The sequence below is a fragment of the Lissotriton helveticus genome, chromosome 1_1 (genome assembly GCF_964261635.1).
Source record: "Lissotriton helveticus chromosome 1_1, aLisHel1.1, whole genome shotgun sequence".
Lineage (NCBI taxonomy): Eukaryota > Metazoa > Chordata > Amphibia > Caudata > Salamandridae > Lissotriton > Lissotriton helveticus.
Window position 1 is genome coordinate 1887639293 of NC_136057.1, and position 24546 is coordinate 1887663838.

The 24546-nt window shown below is 41.3% G+C and overlaps 1 protein-coding gene across 6 annotated transcripts in view; it reads right to left on the reverse strand.

Annotated features, from left to right (window-relative positions):
• The window catches only part of SUCO (SUN domain containing ossification factor), a 570127-nt gene extending 546767 nt beyond the window's left edge, over positions 1 to 23360 (reverse strand). For 3 of the 6 annotated variants that reach the window (XR_013594734.1, XM_078642375.1, XM_078642412.1), the window contains exon 1: positions 23084 to 23347. Coding sequence is in view for 5 of the 6 variants with exons in the window: in XM_078642375.1 (XP_078498501.1) it covers positions 23084 to 23130 (47 nt within the window). In the remaining variant the exon portion in view is untranslated. Of the gene's footprint in view, positions 1 to 23083 lie in introns of all 6 variants that reach the window. The other 3 variants (XM_078642404.1, XM_078642384.1, XM_078642395.1) reach the window with 2 other exon arrangements.
• Between the last annotated feature and the right edge of the window lie 1186 nt (positions 23361 to 24546).

Sequence of the window (24546 nt, forward strand, 5' to 3'; positions counted from 1 at the left end):
GGGATTCAATAATAGTTTGAAGCAACCAGCTTCGCAATTGGGTATCACTAAATCCTCCCACTTGCATGAGTAAATCCGTTTGTAAATGATGGCAATGCCACCTCCCTCTTTGCCCTGTCTATTGCGGCTCACATAGGTGTAGTTATTAGGGAGAGCTGTGGCAATGTCAGGTCCCGTACAGTCGTTCAGCCAGGTCTCTGTCAAGAACAGGGCTGCCGGACTGTCGGAGACCAAGAGATCAAAAATGTCCCTCTTATGCTTAGGCAGGGACCTGCAATTCAAGCTCATAAAAGTAAAAATCGGTAGAGTGATGCGTTGGGGAGGAGATGACTTGACATGGAGAAGGTTTCCCAAATGTGGAACTGGGGATATGGGTTAGTGAGGTTACTGAGGTAAGAGTCAAGGAGCAGACCTGGCAGGATGTGGGGGCGTCCATAGCCCGAAGGCAGGGACAAGTGTTATTAGTAGGGAGACGGAGAGATCGCAAGGCATGGCTAGAGTAGTAAAGCCTGGGGTTTGTGGGGTGCGGAGCAGGGGGGATGGCCCCTGGTCCCGTCTGGTCGCGGACGGGCGCAGACGGGCTTAACTTAGGCGCAACTTCGGCGCGAAGTCGGCGCCCCCGCTGCGCCCGTCCGCTGCGCCTCCGCCACTCCCCCATATTAAATAGTCCGCTGTAGAGGGTGGCTAGTCCAATCACCTTCCCCGTAGCGCTGAGGGCGGAAGTGCCGCTTTCAGGGACTCGCCGCTCTAGGGCACAACCCGAGGCGGATCGAGTCCAGGCGGGATGAGGAAACAGACAAGTAATCTCGCAGTCAGATTACATAAAAACACAGTATGCAATTTTAAAAGTTCAATTTTTAAAAATATCAGCTTCCTTTACAAACGAAGTAGCGTGGCAGCCTGCGCTGCTTCTCAATCTCTACAATCTATACAATATCAACATTCAAAACTCTCAACAGATTATGGATTAAGCTTTAATTAATGAACCATCCCACACTTAGGACAGATACATGGACTGGCTAAAACCCAGAGAAACAGCACAGTACCCCAGATGTAGGATTATCAAGTACATTCCCAACAGAACACAATAGTTCAAACGCTCTGCTAAGGGTCACCTCCAATATTTGTTCCTCTAATTTTTGGTAGAAGAAGTTTTAGTGTCAATAACCCATCCCATAGAATAATTTGTCGGAACACCTGCTGCAGCTTGAACCCCCACCTCAAGATTTGAAAGGCTTTAGACAAATCATTGCCAACTCTCAGTAATTAACCGGTTTCACATTTAGGTCTCTGGACATTCTGTCAACTGCAGTAGACAGTGCTCTCACACTCATTTAATGCACATGATAAACTTCCAGATAATCAATTTGACAAAAAGCGGACACGAAACGCCTGCTTTTATTACTGGGATGGCCACAGGAAGGCGAAGTGGGTCTGGAGGTATTTCAACTTACCTAGTTGCGTTGCTTTTATGTACTTAGGAAGAAATGAAAAGCACTAACAATGCTGAAAACATGAAAGAGTTAAGTCTCCAGCAGCCCTAAAGTTAATCCTAGGAGGGAGAACATCTGACAGCAATTAAAGCTGGGTGTCTGTTGATAGGTTTTTGCGAACTTTGCACATCGATACTTATGCAATATATGACCATTCTGCTTTACAAAACTCATTACACTCTCTCGGTTTCCTTCGTGATGGTTACACAACCTTCAAAACTGTTAATTTTCAAATGGATTTAGGTCGTCCATGTGACTAGGCCGCTTTTTGTTCCTTAACCTAATCCTGGATAGCTGTGGTGAGCAGAAAGGTAGAAGTGTGTCCCAGTTTCAACTATATTTCAGAGAATAGCAGGTCTTTGTCAGGGGCTTTTTGTACTGTGCTCCATACACATCCCCCAGAATGTGAAACATACCAATAGTGTTATGCTTTTTCAGGGATGTTCCCTTCCAGCTTCCCACTCTGGAAAAAGTTTTGCTTTCGCGTTTGTCAGGAGTATTGTACATTTGTTTTACATTTTGAAAAGTGGGTATGGGTTTCAGAGGAGCTTGGAATACCTTAGAACATGTAGCGGTTTGTGGATATGCACAAACTCTCAGGGTATTCCAGCCCAAAATGACAACGTCCCACCTACTTTCATCCCAATTTGCCAACAAATACACAAACAAAAACAATTTTACTATGGCAAAACTAACTTAACTTGTGTGTGTGTGTAAATCAAACTTACACGCATAAATAGCTTTTAAAAGCAGATCCACTACATTTTGACCTTCACAAAGCTAGGAAAATTCATTTAGTTCTAGAAGGTATAGGTCCTGTCATGGACACAGCGCTTTATGTATGCTCACATTATGACATTGTGAGGTGAAGTTATTTTCCACCTAACTACAGAATATAATCAAGCACAAAGGGTAAGGAACCAGTGAATGATCATAATCCTTTGCTGGCAATTTATGTACTCGACCTCAACTTTAATATGGAGTTATTTGCAGTAATATTTTGTAAGACTGGTTAAATCCAACATTATAATACACTAGAGCAATTCACAAGATGTTTTCTAGAGGGGACCTCGGTTAGCAGTTTTGGATTGACTGTTCTGCTGAGCAGCAGGACCAGTACTGATGTGCAGAAGGCAGGCTTTTGTTTAAAAAGTATAATGGTGGGTGACAACAGTGCACTAGAATGTAGCTTTGAGCGACTGCCAGTGGCCGAGATTAATTAAAATATTTCATCCTTCCCCTTGTTGGCTGTAGAAGATACCCTAAGTGCAAGGGGAATGCCCAGACATGGGTACTGTGCTCACTGTGCCGTAGGGCTCAAGCTTCATCCTACTGAGGAGGCCAAAATGTCCGAAACCTTGGGATGCTTGTGGTCTCTCTTTGGGGGGGGGGGGGGGGGGGGGGGAGAAAGTGGGACGGGTTTGTGACTCACCTGACAGTTCTAAATGGACTGTTCCCATAAGGAGCATTGTCAGTAGTCTAGAGTGTAATGATGGATGAGAAACGGTAGATTGGAATGCAGTATTAGTGATCGCCTGCTGCAGAGACTAATGCAAGAATTTCATCCATCTCCTTGTGGTTAATAATTACAACTCTTTCAAAATAAAATGTGTGCTCAACTCAGGGTGCTACCATGATCAGTATTCTGGAAAATATATAAACCCTAGATCAACAGGCCTTTGCATATGGAAAGCTTGTGAACACAAAGATTTAGCTTAAATAGAGCCCTAGTTGGTTCAGAGTCCAATATTATCAAAAATGTGGCATAATCAGAGATATGTTAGAATCCAAAACCTGACATTAAGGAGTCCTTGTGCATCCAGAGAAGGCACTATCAGAGTGCTGATACAACGGGAATTAATTCCAAATTGGACATCACCGCAAGTTACCAAAAGGGAAAAGTGGATTTCGTTTTTACAGAGAAAGTAGATTTCTAAAACATCACTACTTTTGTAGTCTCTACTAAGGCATCTTTTAGCCCCGTCACCTGAAACACACATTAATCTAACAGTGCCTTGGGTAGGAAACCTGGGTTGTCTCATAACCTTGAAAGGCCTGAGTGGCAGAAGTAGAACTTCGTACCCAAAACAATTCTGACAGATCTGCAGAACCCTGAAGATACTGGAAACGGCACTGAAAGACCACACAGCAATCAGAGAGGGTGAAGGACAACTTGGACCCCAAAGCACCATAGTCTCCATTATTACAAGATTTAGAATATTACATTGGAGATTGTGTCTTGTTTACTTCTTCATATGATTTACCCCGAGTATGTAGATGACTGATTAAGGAGGCCATCCTACGTGTTCTAATGCTTTCAGTAGACAGTATTCAGAAAGATCCTTGAAGGCTGCTAATTTCAGCACAGAGTCAAGTCAAGTCAAGTCATAAAATTTATATAGCGCACTACATACCCAGAGGGTTTCAAGGCGCTTAGGAGGGGGAGGAGGATTATTTGTCAAATATCCACGTTTTAAGCTGCTTTCTGAACGCTAGGTGATTCTGGGTGAGGCGAAGGTAAGCGGGGAGTGAGTTCCATGTTTTGGCAGCCAGGTATGAGAAGGATCTGCCTCCCATGGTGGTCTTGTTGATGCGAGGTACAGTGGCGAAGGCTTGGCTGGAAGAGCGAAGTTGGCGGGAGGGGGTGTAGAAGGACAGTCGAGAGTTGTGCTGTAACTAGCTTCAGCCAAAGAGGTCAGCCAGACATGGTAATTACGGTCCATGAGCCTTTATGGCCAAGAATGATTACTTTAAAAATTCACCTAGGAGGATGAAGGAGAAAATGCAGTTGCCATGGAAAAACCTCACAGCAACTAAATTTGAAAAGTTTCAAATGAAAGTAAAATATACAAAATCCCCCAAAAGTGTTTTTTTTTTAAATGAGATAATATGTAGCATAAAATTACGATAATAGGACCCCCCCTGTTGGTTACTGAATTAACCCATTTTTCTTAAAACTCCAGTAGGACAAGTCAACCCAACCACTGGCAAGTTTACAAAAGACTTCAATCTCAGACTAGTTACTCCTCACCATCTTTTCTCTGCCCGATCCTCAACTATATCTTCATCAGGAATGTCTAAAAATATTGCCTACTTCTCATTTGCAGTCTCATTCCTGCACACGATTTAAAGAAATTAATTAAACTCACTGCAATGGTGTACAAGCTGTGTAATGAATGGCTCCCTCAACTTCAGACTGAAATACTCGACTGAAAGTGTTGCATACCTTAAAATAACAAAAAGTTAACTCTTAACCAAACAATCCTCTCTCTCTCCAGTACAGAGCCCGGTCTCGGAGCATTTTCGCAACATCAAAAAGGACTGCATTCAACATTCATATGCAAGAAGGGGGTACATTGGTGTGCTTACGTTGCAATTTTGTGGAGGACTGGTGAGAGGAGTGGGACATTTTGATTGCTGTTGAAAAGGACTACGTCAGCAATTCTTAACATTTTGACTTCTGTGGAAACCTCCACTAAATATTTACTTGAATCTGAGAGCCTCCACTGACTAATAGTAGAAGTCGAGGACCCACGGCCTAAGCAATTTCTGATTTGAGCCTCAAAATAATACACAAAAAACACACAACTCTTGCTACCAAATCCCAATTTTGATCTGTAGAGACATAGTATGTATGCAAATATGAAAGTGTCATACTGGGTTAATCACGCCTTGCTCTGGCAAATGAGATCATAAACTAGGGTTGTCAAAGCCAACAGATCTTGTCTTGGACGCCTATTGCCTCTGGCTTTTAGCATTAACAAAATAAAAGACGCAATGACACAGCCGCATAAAAACGCATCCGTTTTTTAGCAATGCATAATGGATAAGTAACTTTAAAAAAATAAGTACCATGCAAGTGCTTCTTATGTGCATAATAAATGTTTACAAATAATTGAAAAAATAGAACTTTGGGGGGGGGGTTGAATCAAAGGAAGAGCAGGTGCACGGGAAGCAAAGAGGAATGGGTGGGGGAGGAAAAAGTGGCACCCGGGGGAGAGTACACAAGCACAAGAGAGCACAACTGAGCATGGTGGAAGGGAGGACATGGGCGAGAGAGAGCAACACGTAGAGCACGGGCACGAAGCACAGGCAGAAAAAAATAACATTGAGCATGGGGGAGGGGGATAAGAACACGAGGGAGAAAACTATAACACACATCCACTCTCAGAGTGCTTCAGCAAAAAGCAGTTTCCCCAAAGTGAAGAATGGAAAGGTGGAAAGACACAAGTAAAGAGTTTACTCTTCTTCGGAGGGACAAACACAAGCTGGATAAGCCAAGTCTTTGAATAAGAAGCAAGCAAACAGAAGTAACTGTAAAAGCCAACCAATGATAAGCAGTGGGTGGCCTTAAGCCCACTGTAAGAGCGTGTTAAGTCGACAGTAGTTCATGAATCTAGTATAGGTGGCAAGAAGGTTTTCAGGGTTGGACCAGCACACAGGTGATCCAAAACATCAGGAAAGCCTTCAGCAAGTCATCCTCAAGTAACCATGAGAAGCTAGATTACCTTGGGGTCAGCAGTGCCTTGATAACTTCATCCCAATACCACGATGAGGAAATAGAGGTAACAAACTTCCGTTCCTTCCTGTATAATACAATACTTCCACCCCAACTACTCCAGTTCCCAAAGGATGGATGTGGAATGGGAGGAGAATAAATACTGATTTAGTCTGATATTATAGACTAGCCAGAAATTCATTTTCAGTGTTGGTAGAGTATGCATGTTGAATTACCATAGCAGTATAATTCAAGTTCCACCTCGACATTTAAGGACCTTAGTGAAGCTCAGTAATTCACCACATTTCCAGTGGGTCAAATGTATATTTCATACATATATTTGGAACCTCTAGTAACAATGGGAAGAACCAATATTTCCTTAATGTGTTCAATACTCCATTCAATCAGGGGATTTGGTCAGTTCGCAGATTTTGAACACCCAAACCAAAACAGAAGTTAGTTATGGCCACAAAATAGCAAATACTGATTACAATATTGGCAATGTATTATGTCATAATTAAAATTACAATTACATTAAATGTAACCCACGTAGGTAAAATTAAATTGTGCACCCTAAACTGTAACAAGCAAAAGGACAAATTATAGGAAGGAAGAGGTAATCTCATTACAATGGGATACTACAAAACCCAAGGAAATGATTACATTATAAGGAAATAAATCAATTTATTGGGTGTATTTCCACACGGTCAGTTCAAAACAATTTACCCACTTTTATCATGAACTGGAAACGGATTGTAAATGTTTGCAACGCCTGCATTATGTGCATGCTACTACGGATCACTTCTATAAACTGGTTTTAAAATAATATTGGGTCTATTTTTGCGGGGCTTTCTGAGCGCATATAACAGCACTTTCAATTAGTGGCGCCAGTACGGAAAAACAACATTTTCTACAAACGTACATAAGACTCAGATGTCAAAACTAGCGTTGAAAAATTAAAGACACTGCTGCAAAACAATATATGTGTTAATGTTTTTTTACTTAAAATAGTTTTTAAAATCATATGTCGTTTCAGTAAACACTGCTAACATGCATAGCATTACATTTATATTGTACGCCGCATTGGAGAGAGGAAAAAAAACACTCCCATGCGAAACATGATCAAGATTTATCAGGCGCCACTGAAACAAAAACTAATCCCGAGATCAAACTAGGAGAATGAGAGGATGTGAACAGCTTTTGTTTTTCTGGCTTAATTCCCAAGTCTTTTGCAAACACGAAGGTGGTCACCCTGCGGAAAAAGTGCCTGCAGCCACCGTGTGACGAGATGCCGTCTGACAAGCACGTAGTCAGCAGTAAAAGTTTCACAGAGAAGTGGTATCTTGTTGAGCAGAAAAACTAGCAGATTGTGAGGTATATATCTAATAAGCATGCGTTTGCTTCATTGCCTCATTCTGCACGCTTTGTGTCACATAATATGTCTCAAAAGGTGTATGTCTGAAATATCGAAGATGCACAGGGCGAACCGATTTATTGTTCACCCAGTCGAGACCAAGTGTTTGCGAAAGCACATAGGCAACGATAGATCAGTAATGGCGAAGGCTAACTACTTAGTTTCTGCATCCCACACATTAACTTTTCCATGGTCCATGCATTTCAGAATGCTATATTGGTAAAGAAATATGAGATGGCATAAAAAATTATAGACAACTATATCCTTACCTCAAAATGCCATTAAACGGAGGGAGCCTTTTGGTGGTAGTGACAATGCCCTTCATTATTATCTATCAGCTACTTTTGACACTGTGGGCCACTCCATCCCCAAGGTGCAGTTTTCAAGAAATTAGCATTTGCAGCACAGACCACCACTTGCTTGCCTTCCAACATAAAACAACGCTAAGCTACTCACCTAAAACTACCTTACATCCATCCACCTATCGGCCGTGGAACAAACTCAATTTGGAACACCTGGAAACACAACTAACATCCAGTACAAATCTAGAAAGCATAAATTCTGTTCAAAATCTATATGAGTGGCTACAGGAAGCTTTTGACATCCCTGATACCACTCAAAACCACACAACAGAACAAAAGAAAAAAGCGCCTTGGAGAAACATAGAAATAAAAGACATAAAACAACAAATTAGAAAGCTGCAACGTACCTGGCTCAAAACAAACGCCAAACAAGACAAACTTCACCTTCAGAAAATTAATAGATTATACAAGTCAGCTATCAAAAAAGCTAAGAAAAGGTACTATTCAGACAGAATTCAAAACGCTAAATGTGCAAATAAAGAATTCTATAAAATACTCCATGAATTTCGCAAACCAAATGGCCTAGAAGGAAGTCATCCTGTTACACAAGATTTCACAGACAAACTAGCAAATCATTAGACGGATAAAGCAGACACGGCATATCAAACCGCGAGACCACATCTCACCTGCCTTGAAAGCCCTGCATTGGTTATCGGTTGCCAGAAGATCCACGTTCAAGCTGCTTTGCATCACCCACAAAGCAATACATGAAATGGGACCGCTCTTCATCAGGAATATAATCACCAAACACATTCAACAAAGGAACCTCCGCTCTAAAGGAGCATCTCGCCTCAAAATCCCACCGTACAAGAAAAAAACCAAGGGTATCACATCCTTCTCTGTTCAAGCAGCCAAACTATGGAACTCTATACCCCTCAACATAAGGTCCACCGACAACCACCTTATCTTCAGAAAACTACTCAAGATTTTGCTCTTCCCCACATAAGCACCATACGCAAACAGAAATTTACAGCATATCCCTCTGTATACAAGCATTTTTTTCCCCTATAGATATGCACCTATCTTTGTGAATTACTTTGTATAAACATGTAAAATAATTATGTTGTTGAAAGAAAAATAATAATAATAAATAAATAAAAGTCATCTTTGGTCTTGTATTTGAGCTTGTAAAGCGCACTGCTACCCGTCCGTAGGTTTCCTGGCGCTGTATAACTCTGGGGAACCCGTCCTGGCTTTCCCTGTGGGATGGTCCCTGCTGGGAGTCCCCAAGGTGGAGCCAGGCATCCCCGGAATTGATGGGGCCGTTGTGGAGATTAGGCAAGCTTTGCCGAGTGGAACCCCTGATTAGAGTAAACACCGAAGCGAGAATTATCGAGTCCGCTGACCCAAGTCCACGACCCTGCCGTGTCGGGAATTGAACCCTGGTCCTGGGCCGACTTCTGCTCCCGGGTCTGCCGCCTCTAACCAGTGAGCCACACTACTCCACTTCATGTACATACCTCCATTGTGCATCTATGTACCTTCCATGTACTTGGATCTGTGTGTCTGTTACTTTTCTCCTGAAAAAGCATATCCAATGCACTACCCTCTTTCTCATTCTGTGCCTCTATCAATATATTTAATCTACATATACTTACCTCCTTTATGTATCTATATATTTTCAATGTAATTATGTATCTATATGTTTATCACTTTCTTCGAATTTAGCATTTCCAATGCAGTACCCTAATTCTCAGCCTATACTTCGCTCAATATATCTTCTAGCCCAACCTTCTGACTCATTTCAAACTTCTTCTACTCCTTCCAATGCACTACCCTATCTATCATCCTATACATCTATCAATATATCCTCTACATCCACTCTCTCATTTATCCCAAACCACTACTATGATTGCCAAAATAACGCTTTATAGACTCTCTCCTGCTCTAACCCTCCTTGCATCATCAGGCACCTCTTTTACTATACCGATCCCCTAAAACAAACCTTTCTAAACTCTTTCCTCTGAGTCCTCCCCTCCAAAACTCCTTTTTACTCATCCAAAAGCCTCCTCCTATTGCTAAGACCTATAAAAAAATCTTTCACTCTTTTATCCCTCCACTATCTTTTTCAATCGAAATTAACAGACTAACATGTTCACTTCTCAAATTCCATATTAGAACTATACTAATATACTACTCAAATAACTGAATAACATATCCACTACTCAAATTACTTCATTTTTTTTTTACTATACTAATTTTCAAAAGTAATCCTTTATGGGTTCCAGAGTGGCGTGCTGCTCGCCAGAAAAGCGATTCAACACCCATCAGGGGTAACAAGTGCTATATGAATGCAAATCTTTCTTCCCCTTTTATCCCTCCGCTATCCTTCTCACTCCAAGCAACTGACTAATATCCACCACTGAAATTACTTCATATTTCACCATATTAATTCACCACTAATCCTTTTGAGGCTTCCTGAATAGCGTGCGTCAACAAGCGCTATATAAATACAACCTTTTGTCCTCCTCTATCCTCCGGCTATCATTCAAAATCCAAATAACGGACTAACCTATCCACCACTTAAAATGTACTTGCATGTTTCACTATACTAATTCAACACTAATCTTCTATGGGTCCCGGAGTAGCGTGCTACTCGCCGAAAAAGCGCTTTGACGCCTCGTCATGGGTAGTAAGCGCTAAATAAATGCAATTACAATACAATACATTGATAAAACTCTGAATACAATCTTCTCTCCATCTTACAGTGTTTGCCAGGGGTCAGCCGTTTAATTCTACTAGTCTGCTCTCACAACCCCACAGTTACATGCATGGCAGGATGAGAACAATTTCAACTATTAACGAGGGAGGTTCTGGGGCAGATGTGTAGTCATAAGCTTAAGTTAAACCCCCAGCACTTAAATCTCTACTGCCTAAGGAAATAAATTCTTGATCTTACTGCAATAACCAATCGAAACATTGCTGCTGTGTGCCGTTTCTGTCTTGATTATGTGAAAACGTTGTACCTGAAAATGTAAAAATGTCTATTACATTGTCTCACTGGCGAACTAAATAAAGCAGGCACTAGTAGTTCAACCTTGCAAAACCTCTCCCATTTAGATTACACAAGCTTCAGATGCTGGCCAGGCAAACCTTTACATTCAATCCACTGAATGGTCTACAAAGACATTTGTGGCCATTTTCTTAACTTTATTCATAGCACCAGTAACAACCAATACGAGCCCTTAAGACTTGTCCGGCATGGTATTGTTCAGATCCCCAGTTTCACCAAACAGAAATTGGTGGGTAGGCACTTCTCGTTCAGGATCAGACATTATAGAATTATAATGTTATACATCTTCGTTCAATGACCAAGCTCTTGAAGTTTTGAGAGCTCTGAAAATACGGCTGCTCTTCACTGCATTCAACTATACTACTAGGACTTGATAGACATTTTCCGTCTAATGCCATGAAACGTAAAACTGTTGTATGAATGCCTTATAAAAGACGACGAAAGCTCTGAAGTGCCATATGTACCTTACAGTAACGGTGCTGATCATGTTTGGGAAGCAGCCAAAAGTCTCCAACTAGAAGGGTAGAAAATCAAGAGACTTTATCCGAGCCAAAATAAGTCTACATATTTCCACCGAGAGGAGCAGGAGCCTATCTGAACCAGATCAGAACAGAAACCTGTTATGGAGTTTGGGTCTCTCCTGCAATTCCATACAATGTGTAACCAGCAACAGGACAGGATAAGCATGCGAGTGTCCTGGAAGGGCACAAAACACCTCAGTATTCTTTTATTTGCTTTCCTTCCTCTTTGCATCCCCTTCAGGTAAATGTGTGAGCGAGTTAAGCAATAGCTGCTAGGAAGGGAGATATGAGCGAGCGAGAGGCACCTGTAAGCAATGGGTCTAGTTCTCAGCAGGTCCAACTCTGCCCTATCATACTTCTGAGGCCATTAAAAGTGAGTACAATTACATTGGGGTAATGTCTTCCAAAGCTACAAAAACGGCAAAACTGGTAGCAGTTCAGGTGCATGGCACCCTGCTCCGAAACATGGTCAAGTACATTCAAAAGCAGCAAGAGCCATCTGCTCAGTGCTTCCCTATAGCACAACAGCAATGCAAAATTACCCTATACATCGACGGTTGCAAAAAATCTGGGATCCAGTTAGACAGAGCATTTCTGATCTCATGCCTGGTTACGTTTTCCTATTTCACGTGTTGTTTGTCTACACCTATGAATGAATCATTTATTCTATACCTCTGGAGTGAAAATTGTATACGTTTTATTTGAAGTTAATTTGTATCTAATCGCTGAATTATAACTATTATGATGTAATGGCGCTGAATACGATTCCAATTCTTTTTTTTTTTTAAAGGTAGCGAAATGTACTGGTCAGCAAGCTGAGAGGAGAGTGGTTCTTGCAAGGTGGTAAAACGATGCAGAGTGGTAACAATCAGAGGAACTGAGAAACGAGAAAAGTAATAAAAACTGCTGTCTATGATATTCCAGAAGGAGCTCCTTACTAACCCTTTTTGCTACCCACGTAGCATCTCCCCCCGCCCCCAAAATGAACTGCGTCTGTGGCTACCTACACCGACTTGGAGGAAGGGGGCGGGTGGGGAGGTCTGGGTTTAACCTGCTCCTGGATGCTAAGGATTCTTCGGGGACGGAGGCTTCAGATACATTCCACTGAAAGCTTGATCCTAGTGTAGCCTAGACAGGGCTTTCAGCATTCAAGACCTCACCCTAGTTTGCCATCTTGCTGCTCCGATGACCCCAATGTATTTTGAAATCCTTGCTACAAGCAGTCTTTACAAAGTCCTTCCAACTTATATCTTGAGAGTATTATTCAGAATGGCTTCTCATACTAAATACATAGTAAGACATAGTACATCTGCTAATTTCGAATGTTACAGCCGTCTCTCTCTACAATTGTTTGAGATTCATTTTAGCAGCCAACAAGTCTTTCTCCGAATTCTAACATATAGGGGCATATGTATCAAGCCCTTTTCCCGTTCGCAAATGGCCGATTCTCAGAATCGACCCGTTTGCGAACGGGAAAAGGCCTTTTGGGATGTATCATCCCAAATGTGTATCGCAAATTAGAGAATTGCAAAATTTGCGATTCACTATTTTGCAATTACATTTAAGGAATCGCAAATTGCGATTCCTTAAATGAAATGTATGAAGCACCTAAGTTGTTTGATTTCTCCTTAAGGATTCGCAAATTACCACCAACTTCAAGTTGGTGGTAATTTGCGATTTCTTTGAAAAATGCTCTTTTTGGCATTTTTCAAAGTGCCATGTGGCGCATATACATGCCTTTTGGGCATGTATGTGCGCCATATGCACCCAAATGCTCATTTCAGGGGTGAACCAGGGTGTCGGCACCCTTGAAATTGCATTCTCAATTTGCGATTCTCAAATTGCGAATTGCAAATTGAGAATGTCTTCCCATTCAGTACTATGGGCCTCCTGGCCCATAGGAATGAATGGGAAGGTATTCCTTAATTGTGATACGCAATTTGCTAATTGCAATTAAGGAATGCCAAGAAATCGCTAACTATTTGCGAATTTTTAAATACATCTCGTTACCACCAACTTGAACTTGCATAGAATATCTGTTTGTGCACACAACAGTATGCTGTAAACTTGACAGACTGGGCGTAGGCGAGTAAGGGACTGTGTACAGTAGGAGAGCGCTCAAGAAGAACCTCAGGAGTTATATACAATCTGCAGAGGGAGGCTTCAGCAGAATGTGCTTGGAATGCTCGTGCCATTTTCTAGGTTAAAACTGCCCTGTACTTTTATATATTATTTGCGGACAAGTCAGTTGGAAAGTTCGTGTTAATTTGCTCTTCTCATCAAGACAGGGTCCCATCTATCCTATTCACTTCTGCAAATTGTAAATGTCACTAAACACTGACGTTATGCCACTATGTAGAAAACACTGCCTCTTGTGTGGAAAAAGAGGTAAAAGCTTCTGAGTGTCCGCAGCTCCCAAACTCCTCTATTCAAAGAACGGGCAAATGTCCTCTAACGTAACCACATGCTGTCTTGATAGCTTGACAAATTCCTGGCATAATCCTGCAAGAGATAATGCGTTGTAGAAAAGCAAAATGCGAACCAGTCAAAAGATCAGTAAAGTAACAAACAGATTATTCATACATCTTTTACTATTGTTTAATCAGTCTCCTTGGAAGAAACAGGGATTTTTGTAATTACCATTCTACAACTCCTAACGACAAAATCAACCAAAAGGCCTGTGCTCAATGCCTAAAGCAGGTCCTGGGCAGCAATCAGGTTTAGATCCGCCTATGCAGCATTTACAAAACTTCTTCTGATCATTAAACTTCTTGGTTCCTTGTAGTTGCAAAGAGTGAATGCATCCACAATGAACGAATTGTAGAGAAGCATTGGAAAGGTTAATATAATTCAAACAGTAACTAACATCCAGCATATTATGTTACAGGAACCTCGTAAAATGCCTTTGTCTGTTTGCCAAAATAAATGCTATGTGTCATCGAAAGCCGCTGACTTTTTGTTGTACAATACGGTGCCATCTTCGTGCCTAGATGATACTATGATCTACTGATTGTAATGTAATGCTCAGCCTACTTATGTGTCTGTTAGAATGTTATGAATTAGAATGTTAATGAGCTTAGAGTCAGTTGATCTAAGGGCTGAGCAAGATACAGACTGCTCCTGGTGGGGTTCCTTACTTATATACTTAAATTCTTATAACTTCTATCTTTAATAAATTCACTTGAAGATATCAACAACGAATGGACTAATTATTCATAACTTTACATCTGGCGACGTTTTTAAACGGACCTCCGTGTCAATTACAAGAGACTTTAAAAAGGAAAACGAAACGGAACGGAAAGAAGCTATGATTAAAATAATAAAAGACAAGGATCTTTGAAACAAAGAAAACCTTCTAAGCAGCTAAAACGATTGGCACCGAGAACCCCACAAGTGACCTCCCACCGGTCGCCCTTCACATCAGATGTGCCAGTCTCTGCTCGGTTTTCCTTCTACTTATCCTGCCACCTTGTGAGTCCCTGCTGAAACAAACGTTTCATTACTTGACCGAAGTATGAAGACGAGTTCCGGTTGCAGAGCAGATTACACAGAACCCAGATCAGAGAAAGACATTTTGAACGAGTGACCGGAGGACAAGAGTTTGTATTCCGCTTTCTCCTCGACTGATCTACACATCCATGTACTCTCAGTGACATGCTCTGTCTCGTGAAGAAGGGAGATTTACAGTTACCTCAGCTTCAGTGTATCAGGCGTTTACTGTGAGCATTTTCTTAATTTTAAAACTTACATTTTACTCTTTCCTGACAACCTACAGTCCACAAGTCTGGTTTCGGACTTGAAGGTGGAGTACAGTTCCTGTATGTACCGCACCGCAGGTGAGCCCATCGTGTTTGCAGCGTTTATTTGAGTGCTCCCTTTTGTTTGTTTTCGCACCTATTGGCGCGACACATTGCAGTGACATTTTGCTTTAATTTTGGTCATTTTCAGCAACCTTTCAATGTGGCCTACCACTTGACTGTTTAACCGCCTTGCCACATTCAAATCCCGCTCGAGCTTATTACTGAGCGCACGCACTCAGCGCATGCCACCTCACCTGCTTCCAGTGTCACCGTCATCCTCCTCTATGACGTGAGTCTGCTGTTTGTGTCATTGGAGAGCACGCTATTGACGGGAGCCTCCCGGTATCTCCCACGTTGACAACGACGTGCCGTCATTATGATTAACTCATCGTCTCATGTGCAGTCTACAGTCCATCTGCCAAACTGAAATTTCAGTTTTCTTTACAGCGATGGGCACGCTTTGTTATTAATTTACCTATTGCCTGTCAGCATTCTCTACAGCGATAGGCACGCTTTGTTTTAGTCTTTTCCAATGCAGTTAAGCATTTTCATCACAGCAATAGGCACGCTGTCACTGTTGCTCCAGACTTCCATTCCACACATTCTCGGCATGTGTTCGCAAAAAAAAAAATTTGGAGCGCAGATCTTCCACAGATACTGAAATCATTTTCTCGAGAAACTCGTCACGTCGATCTACTGTTTATGAAAGTACAGTACTTTTATTTGTCACAACACTGCCTCCTAATGGTTATTTTCCATCATTACACTTCAATGATGAATTTATATACTTATGTGAATTAGAGATTGATAATGCAGACGTCAAAAGTTCCGTAGTGTTACCTTTACCAAGGAGTTTTATAGTATGCAGATGATGTCACTTTTCTCTGCTATAATATTTCTACTATTATTTATTTACAGTTACATTAATAATAAGTTTAATGATTTAACTTTTACGGCGTTTAAAAAGTTAAAATACAACGATGTTGTACCACTATTTTACTGTTAAAAAAAAAAAAAAAAATGCAAAGGCATTCTCTTCTGTGATTTTAACCATACCAATGCAAATGCATTCGTCTGTGCACTGTTCTTAAAATTTATGGTTTATTAGTTGTGGTTTCTAGAAATGCAAATGCATTCTCCTTCGCACTAATGCAAATGCATTCATCTGTGCACTGTTCTTAAAACTCATAGGTTATTACTTAGTCCCTTAAAAATGCAAATGCATTTAACTGTGCACTGTTCTTTAAATTGATGGTATTTATTAAGTGTGCACTGTTCTTTAAATTGATGGTATTTATTACGCGTGGTCCTTTAGAAATACAAATACATTCGTCTGTATACTGTTAACCACACCAAGCTTTTAAGCTCCACTGGTACAAGCTTTTAAACTCCTCAGGTTCTCTGAAATGCAAATGCATTCAACTGCACACTGTTCTTTAAATTAATAGTATTTATTACATGTGGTTCTTTAGAAATGCAAATGCATTCGTATGTGTACTATTAACCTCACCAAGCTTTTAAGCTCCACAGGTACAAGCTTTTAAGCTCCTCAGGTTGTTTGAAATACAAATGTATTTGACTGTACACTTTTCTTTAAGTTGATGGTATTTATTAGGTGTGGTCATTAAGAAATGCAAATGCATTCGTCTTTATACTCTTAACCACACCAAGCTTTTAAGCTCCACTGGTATAAGCTTTTAAGCTCCTCAGGTACATTTCATGTATTGCAATTTATGCACATGTTGTACTGTTTTTATGCTACTTAAGTGTGATGTGTCCCCATCTATTTAAAATGTTTAACATACATTCATACTGTTACACACATTTCTTTGTGTGTTATATTGTTTTTATGGTGTGTTCCCCACATCATGGTGTGTCCCCACATCTACTTATGTGGTGTGTCCTCATCTGAGTGGTGTGTCCCCACCTAATTTTTCATACTGTTTTATGGTGTCACATCTACATATGTGGTGTGTCCTCATCTATTTAATGCGTTTAACATTTTGTGTGTATATTGTTTCATGGTGTGTCCCCACTTCTACTTATGTGGTGTTTATACGGTGTCATGTTTTCTTTTCAGATTGTACTCTTGTATTATTTCATGTTAGCCCGGCCAGCTTTCATGATCTTTGTACCTGAGTCGCTTCCTATTCGTATTGTGGGAGTACTTTGGTTGTTTGTTTTGGGAAAAAGAGAGATGAGTGATTGAGTTGTCTTTAGTGCCTTCAGTCCCTCTTAATTAATTTTCCAGTCTTCTTCATTGTTTCCTCCATTCACTATTTTATCTTTTCATCTCAGTTTCTCCTTTTATCATTATAAAAATATTCACTACCTTATCTTCTCATTGAGTTGTCTTTAGTGCCTTCAGTACCTCTTAAATAATTTTCCAGTCTTCTTCATTGTTCCCTCCATTCACTATTTTATCTTCTCATCTCAGTTTCTCCTTTTATCATTATAAAAGGAGAGATAATGTAATGTAATGCTCAGCCTACTTATGTGTCTGTTAGAATGTTATGAATTAGAATGTTAATGAGCTTAGAGTCAGTTGATCTAAGGGCTGAGCAAGATACAGACTGCTCCTGGTGGGGTTCCTTACTTATATACTTAAATTCTTATAACTTCTATCTTTAATAAATTCACTTGAAGATATCAACAACGAATGGACTAATTATTCATAACTTTACACTGATACCCCTCTGGCAAGTTCTTATGAGCATCAAACACATGTCATTGTGCATTTACTGACGACGGGTTAGCTTGGATGCAATTTTATTATTCCAAAGGACATAATGTTTTACCTGGGATGATGCAAGTGCAAACAATGTTCTGCCTCTGCATACTTACGAGTGTAAACTTTGTCTAAGTGAAAGAAATTGAATAGGAGTTGGGGTGGACTGAGAAGCTTCACAGGAAGTCTCCTTCTGTAAATCTCATATCGACAATTCATTCAGTGCATATAAAAAAAGGTTCAACAAAGAAAGCTTTCAATTCAGAAAGGAAAAATGATTTACTGCTGCAGCCATCCATTTGAACCAGTGTCAGGCTAATTGGCATCGACAACTGACCTATAAAGCAGGGAAGAAAGAGCAAGTCAATAAAAAAAAGTAGTTTTTAAAGTTAATTTTGCAGGTCTCCCTGTTGGATTAGTCTGTCACAAACAACTTACAAGAATCACAGTCTCTTTTGAAGAGAATCTGAAACTAATGGCAAGTTGTCATTCAAAAGGCCACATTAATACAGTCTTTTCGTTTCCCATCCACAAAAATAGTAGGCCACTGTGATGTCTGGCAATCAATGGGAACAAGTTGGCTACTCTTAACCCACTGCAGTTGATATCTGCTAAAGTTTAATTAATATTTATCGTGTTCTGAACACAAACTTGTAGAAAATCCGCCATCTTATGCATGGATTTTTCGCCTTTTGCTAGATCCTATATTTTTGCTGGCTTTAGTACTCTGCGCACTTTACCCCTGCTAACCAATAAGAAAAGGGCCTGTGCTCATTCTTTTTAACATGGTCAAACTGGCATAACACTTACTGACACATTTAACTTACCTGCAAATCTCTAGCATATTGTACAAGGTGTACCCAGGGTCAGTAGGTTAAATGTCACTTCTGAACTGCAGCACCTACTCTGCTGTCCACTTCATGCCTACTATTGTAGCCTGTCTGCAGCAGTTTAAAAACTGCAATTCGACCCTAGTCCTCAACATTAATGTTTGTTATAGGTCGTAGTCTTGTCACTACTGCTTCCCAGCACTACGACATAAATATTTACGGGCAGGTCATGTGTGAAAATGCAACATCCAGTTCTCCATATCTAGGGCCTGCAGACGGTATATTAAAGTTTATCCAGTTCAGCATCATGGGAGTAAGATAGTGAGGAGTAAGAAATGGAAGTATGTTAACTTGAACCTGGTGTTACTATTTTCAGTGCGTGGGCACCGGCTCGTTCCTACCCACTATTCTTCAGGGGCTCCTGCAAGTCCACATCCAATTCTTGTCATGCCCTCAGTGGTATCTTCCATTTAGCCATAATCAGCCTACCAGATTTTTGCAAATTGTTACCTTTAGGCGGCAAATAAATTGGTCCTCATGATGCAGAACTATGGCTCGAAGTGGGTTTTCTTACTGAGAAACTAAGCAGCTGGTGTATATTTTACTTATAACACACTCCTATGAACCGCCTGGCCTTCATTGATCCACTGCACAAGCGAGATCACACGTCTTGTTGCTTAATATTGATATTACTATTTTGGCAGTGTTACCCATGCAGAACATCTAGAGGTTTCTGGATTAGTTCCAGGGAGTCTTAGAGTAAATATATAGAAGGGATTGACTTCTACTGACTAGACTGTAGGAAAAGCAACGGCATTTTAAGGGAGGGGTTAGGCAAAAGTGATCCCAAGTGACAGCACATAGTGCATTCATCCCGTCTAGCACAACCCCATTGCATGCTATGTAATTGTGTCTGGACAGCATAAAGAACAGGATTAGTCAAGGACGCAGAAATGTTCACCTTACTGACTAAAGAGTTTATTAGGTGTTAGAAGGGTTGATTTATAAGGAATTATTTATTTTGTGGACTTTTAAACAAAGAAGAGAATGTCTGATGTTAACTATTGCGCTTAGTAAATAACATTCTCCACTAGTAATATATGCATGTAGAAACAGAAACATTAACTGCTGCAACTATTGCTGCAGGGATTCTGCTCATGAACAGGAGTATGCTTATAACCATAGAACATAAGTATGTAGGGGACTGAGTCACTATACCACATCAGCATCTCTTGAGCCCGAATCCGACTAGCTATAGTGCCTCACTTGTCCTCCTAACCTTTCCAGAAAGACAAGTAATTTGGCACCCCAGAAAACAACCCTCTCGCCCCTCTCAGGGATCACAGTAACAGGACACACCCTTTCGCTCTCTCACTAGTACTTGTCCACAAAAAGACCAGAAAGAGACATAAACAAAGTTTACAATATTTTTTTTTAACTATCGTGCTCCAGGAATCAATAATTGCATCAAAATTAGAAAACAGATACATGTCAAAAATGTAATTAGCATGGTTAATAATCCGCATACAATAAAAAGCCCTGTCATCTTATCTGACAGATCTCCCTAAACCCTTTCATACTACTGAAGCAGAGTGGTTATAAATTATAGATCTCTGGGTTTAGTGGCGGACCCCGTACCTTAGCATATATAGGTGGATGTTCCACATCCCACCTGATGCCGCACTCACATCTCAGGGCCTTCTCTCTATGTGTATTTCCAGAACCCCTTTCCTCAGTTATATGAAAAGATAAGAATAGTCAAAAACAGCAGCTGCATTCCTTTATTATGTCTAGGTGCTAGTTGCTGGCCAGAGAGAACAACAAGTGGCAATGTTGTTTGACGTTGCTTAGGCTGTTCAAACTAAATCCCAGGAAAATAATAAAATACAAAAACATTTGCTGATTCCATGTGAAAATATAATGTGGATGATAAATTGTTGCTGGGAGATATTGTTTTTCCTGAAAGAGGCTGTTGTGAAATCCTAGAATCCACCGAAACGCGTCAATGCTTTACAATTTGATACACTAGATCTTTGGAACATTTGTTAGAACAAGAGAATTAAACCTAAAAATATTCTGGCTCAACAGATGATTTGTTACAGACTGGTGTCCTTTCAATGACATGATGAATAGTCTAATGTATTCTCCCGCTATGTTTTCTGTTTGATGATGGTTTATTATTAATGATGTTATTTTACTTTTCTAATCATCTAAATTATGTATGTATTGAATGATTTTTATGCTCTTTTTAAACGTTAATGATGTTTGTATTAATAATGATTTTTTATGCATTGCGATTTTAATGATACACATTAAATTTTCTAGAGTTAACTGGTCGGTACAGTGTATACATTATTATATTTTTGTGTTTTGGTGATATTGGTTGATCCTTGGCTTGCTTGTATGATAATTGAATTGTTAAGCTGCCCAAAGGAGGTTCTACTTTTTGACTCTTGAAAAGATAATGTGGCACAAAGGAAAGCGTGTTATTTAATAACGTGTGCAAAACCAAAGTGGTCTACAGCGTGTATAATTAAGCTAACATAGGGAAAACAACAATGAGACATATGAGAAACACAGAACACTATCTAAGCACAATTCTTCATATCAAAGGGTTAAAACATGACATACATTAAAAGGCCAAATGGCTCAGCCTTTCAACCAGAACTGCTTTTCTCAAAAAGAAAGAGAAAGTACAGAAGAAAAACAGATGAAAAGAGTTCAAGGACTGATAGCTCTAGCCACCTTTCGATTATTTTTAGCTAAACCATTCAAAAATCTAATTAGACTTGCAGGGTCATCCCAATCTATGCTCCACCTTACATTCCGTAAAGTGGCTTCAGACTACATGCTAAACTAAGAAACGAAAAAGTTAAATAATTTAAGAAGAATATGACTACTTATCGTCACCAACTCTTCCATGTACTGCAGATCCCCCAAGACTGCAAAGCATGTAATAAATTCTCACTCCACACCGTCAACTACACCTATTCCTCCACCAACTACTTAAGACCCCAAAACCTCAAGCATTTCTACATCAGCCACGTACTGTCGATTGCACGAAACCGCCAAATACACATATTCTGCAAAATAACAGCTACACCTCGTGCTCAAATAAACATTACATTGACACATCAAACTTCTCAAAGACGTACTTTCAATGTCATCTTAAGTCCACTCTACAAACAACTAGAGTCCGATTGAAGCATAACAGATATAGTATTCTAAAGGTGGACTTCCTCTACGTTTAAAATCCCCCCTTACTAAAAATTCAAAACATTCCATATGCTCCGTAGTGTTGATATGTGGGGGAAACCAGGTGCCAATGAATAAAATGATTTGCTCGTAATCAAACGAGGGAGCCAGGGTTGGGAAACAGGCGAGAGCAGTCAACATTTTAGCAGCTAGACCACTTCCCATCCTAAGCAGTGGCTTTCTGGACAAAAGAAAAAGCAAGAGATTGTCAAATAGGCAAGTACACTTGAAAGGCTGCTATACCGTGGACAGAGACATTCACAATGCAACTCAGTGCCATTGGAACACCCAAATAATCTAGGGGGCTTTCACACTATGGAAAATTACGTGTATACTCAGTACTCACATTTCATGCGAAAGTCAGTCTTCATTTCTTAACCAAAAGCATATTTAATTCTACCGTTTTAGGTATTGCAGGTACACAGGTTCAAGAATATCGGTAAATGCGTGATGTTGGATTAAAAAAAAAAAACAGGACTTGCTGAGTCACACATGACACGGGGAACACCTATTTGTTTACAGTACAGTCTCAAGATCACTTGAGGTCTCACACTCGAAAGCATCACAGCATGGGGTAGTGGTTAAACCCGGCCATCTCACACCACAGCACCTCATACTTAAGGAGGTCTCATATCACAGAGCTTCACGACACAGTTGAATACTCACACCCCAGACTCCCACTATGGTAAAGGTTCTCGTGCTCCAGTGCCTCACTATGATGGAGGTACCCCCACCCCTGAGTTTCACTACTGCCGTGGGTCTCACACTCCACTGCCTCACTCACACAAGTTAATGCTTACAGGCGAAGGTCTCAATACCACTGGGGCCGCATGCTTCAGAGACTCACCACCATGACGGTTGCTCCCACCATCTCACTACTCACGCTTCACTGTCCCACTTTGTATGTGAGAGTTGACACCTACCATTCCACTAGAGCTTCAGGGTTCGTAGCATCAATACACAGGGTATAAACATAACCTTCAGTCTCACTACACAGGGAGAGGGCTCACCCTCTAAACCAAAGAGGGAAGAGTCATCTTCAGAATCTTACTCCATCAAGAGGGAAAAGTGAGATTGTACACAACGGTGGTGCATACTCAATAGCAACACACAGATCTCCCGCAGGAGTCTCATTATACGAGAAGAGGGTCAAGGCACACGGGCCTTACCAGATCAGTAGGCAGAGCAGCAGCACGGCGCAGCGCTGGTTCCTCATCTTCCCTGGGACCGGTGCGGGCGCTGCATCCTGAGACCTGGCTGAGGGGTTGGCGCCCTGTCCTGGGGACAAGCGGGTGCTGCAGTCCGAGGGGGGCAAGCAGAGGGGGCGGGTTCGCTCCGCTGTTTCCAGTCATAGACCAGGCCGGCGACACAGTGAGAGGCGCGTGAGGCGCCGGCGCAAACCAACCTCCGGCCATAGACCCGCCCACCACTGCAAGAGCCAACCCTCCCAGCACGAGCCAACCAGCGGCACGCGCCCTGCACCGCCTCCTACTCGGGGAGCGAGCCAACCTCCAACTCGACGGCGGTGTGGCCCCGCCCCTTTTATCAGCAGGCGCTGAGTTGGAAGCATGCGCGTCATCCGCGTGTCTTAGTGCAGCCAGCTGTCTTAAAACATTGGCCTGATTATTCATAAACATGGGCAAAGGACTCACAGGAAGTGAGGCGCAAAGGAAGTAGGTCGCTGCAGCACAGCATACGAAGCTAAAGTAGCCATCTGCAATTGATAGAGTTCCCTTATTTCCAAAAGGAACGGAGCCTAAGACTGTAGCGAAATAAACGCAGTTCTTCAATTGGAGTCGGTAGTTGCAGGTGGTGGAACCCACCTGTACTTTTTTTTGTGTGACCGGAACGTATTTTTCCATCATTAGATTGTGACCCAGGCCAGAACTAGTGAGAGAAAGAGGATGAAAACGAACCTTCAAGAGTGATTTAAAGGAGCAGGAAGAGTAGAGTGGTAGATGAAAGAGGTATAAGATGCAAACAAGACTGGGCAGCCAAGATATTCAGTAATATTTGACAGGCCGGCCACATGCTTCTGAGAAAAGGTACAGGTACATATTATTTACCAAATTAAGCACTGTATTATGAAACTAATTTACACCAGGGGATGTTTAATACGTACAGCAAATTTTCTCTGTTTCCGCCTCAGCACACCTTAGAAAAGGTGGACCAGGCGCAAACAGGTACAGTGTGCCGTACTATAAAGAATGCACTGCCTCCAGGACATCTGTAAACTCACGCTGCCCTTGGGGCAGGGCATTCAAGTGAAATATGGGGCTGCTGCTTCAAAGCTACGCTGTTTCATAGGGTAGACTGCATGCCACCAGCATTTTGAAGAAGGGAGAGAGATCGCCTTGCTGTAAGGAATATCCACACACGAGGATCGTAGAAGTAAATTCCTTGATTCAGTAAACTGCACCAACACAGGCTCCGCGTGGCGGAGCGCCAGGAATGCTGCCTCTCTGGTTGTCATCTGTTGACTGTCAAAAGAAACTGACAGCTGGTGACAAGAGGTGGCAGGACGGTGTCCTCGCAGGGACACCTGAACAGAGAGCAACGTACGGTGTCCTCGCAAGGACACATATTACAATCATAACACATCCTCCTCCTTTGGAAAGAGAAGAAGAAAGGA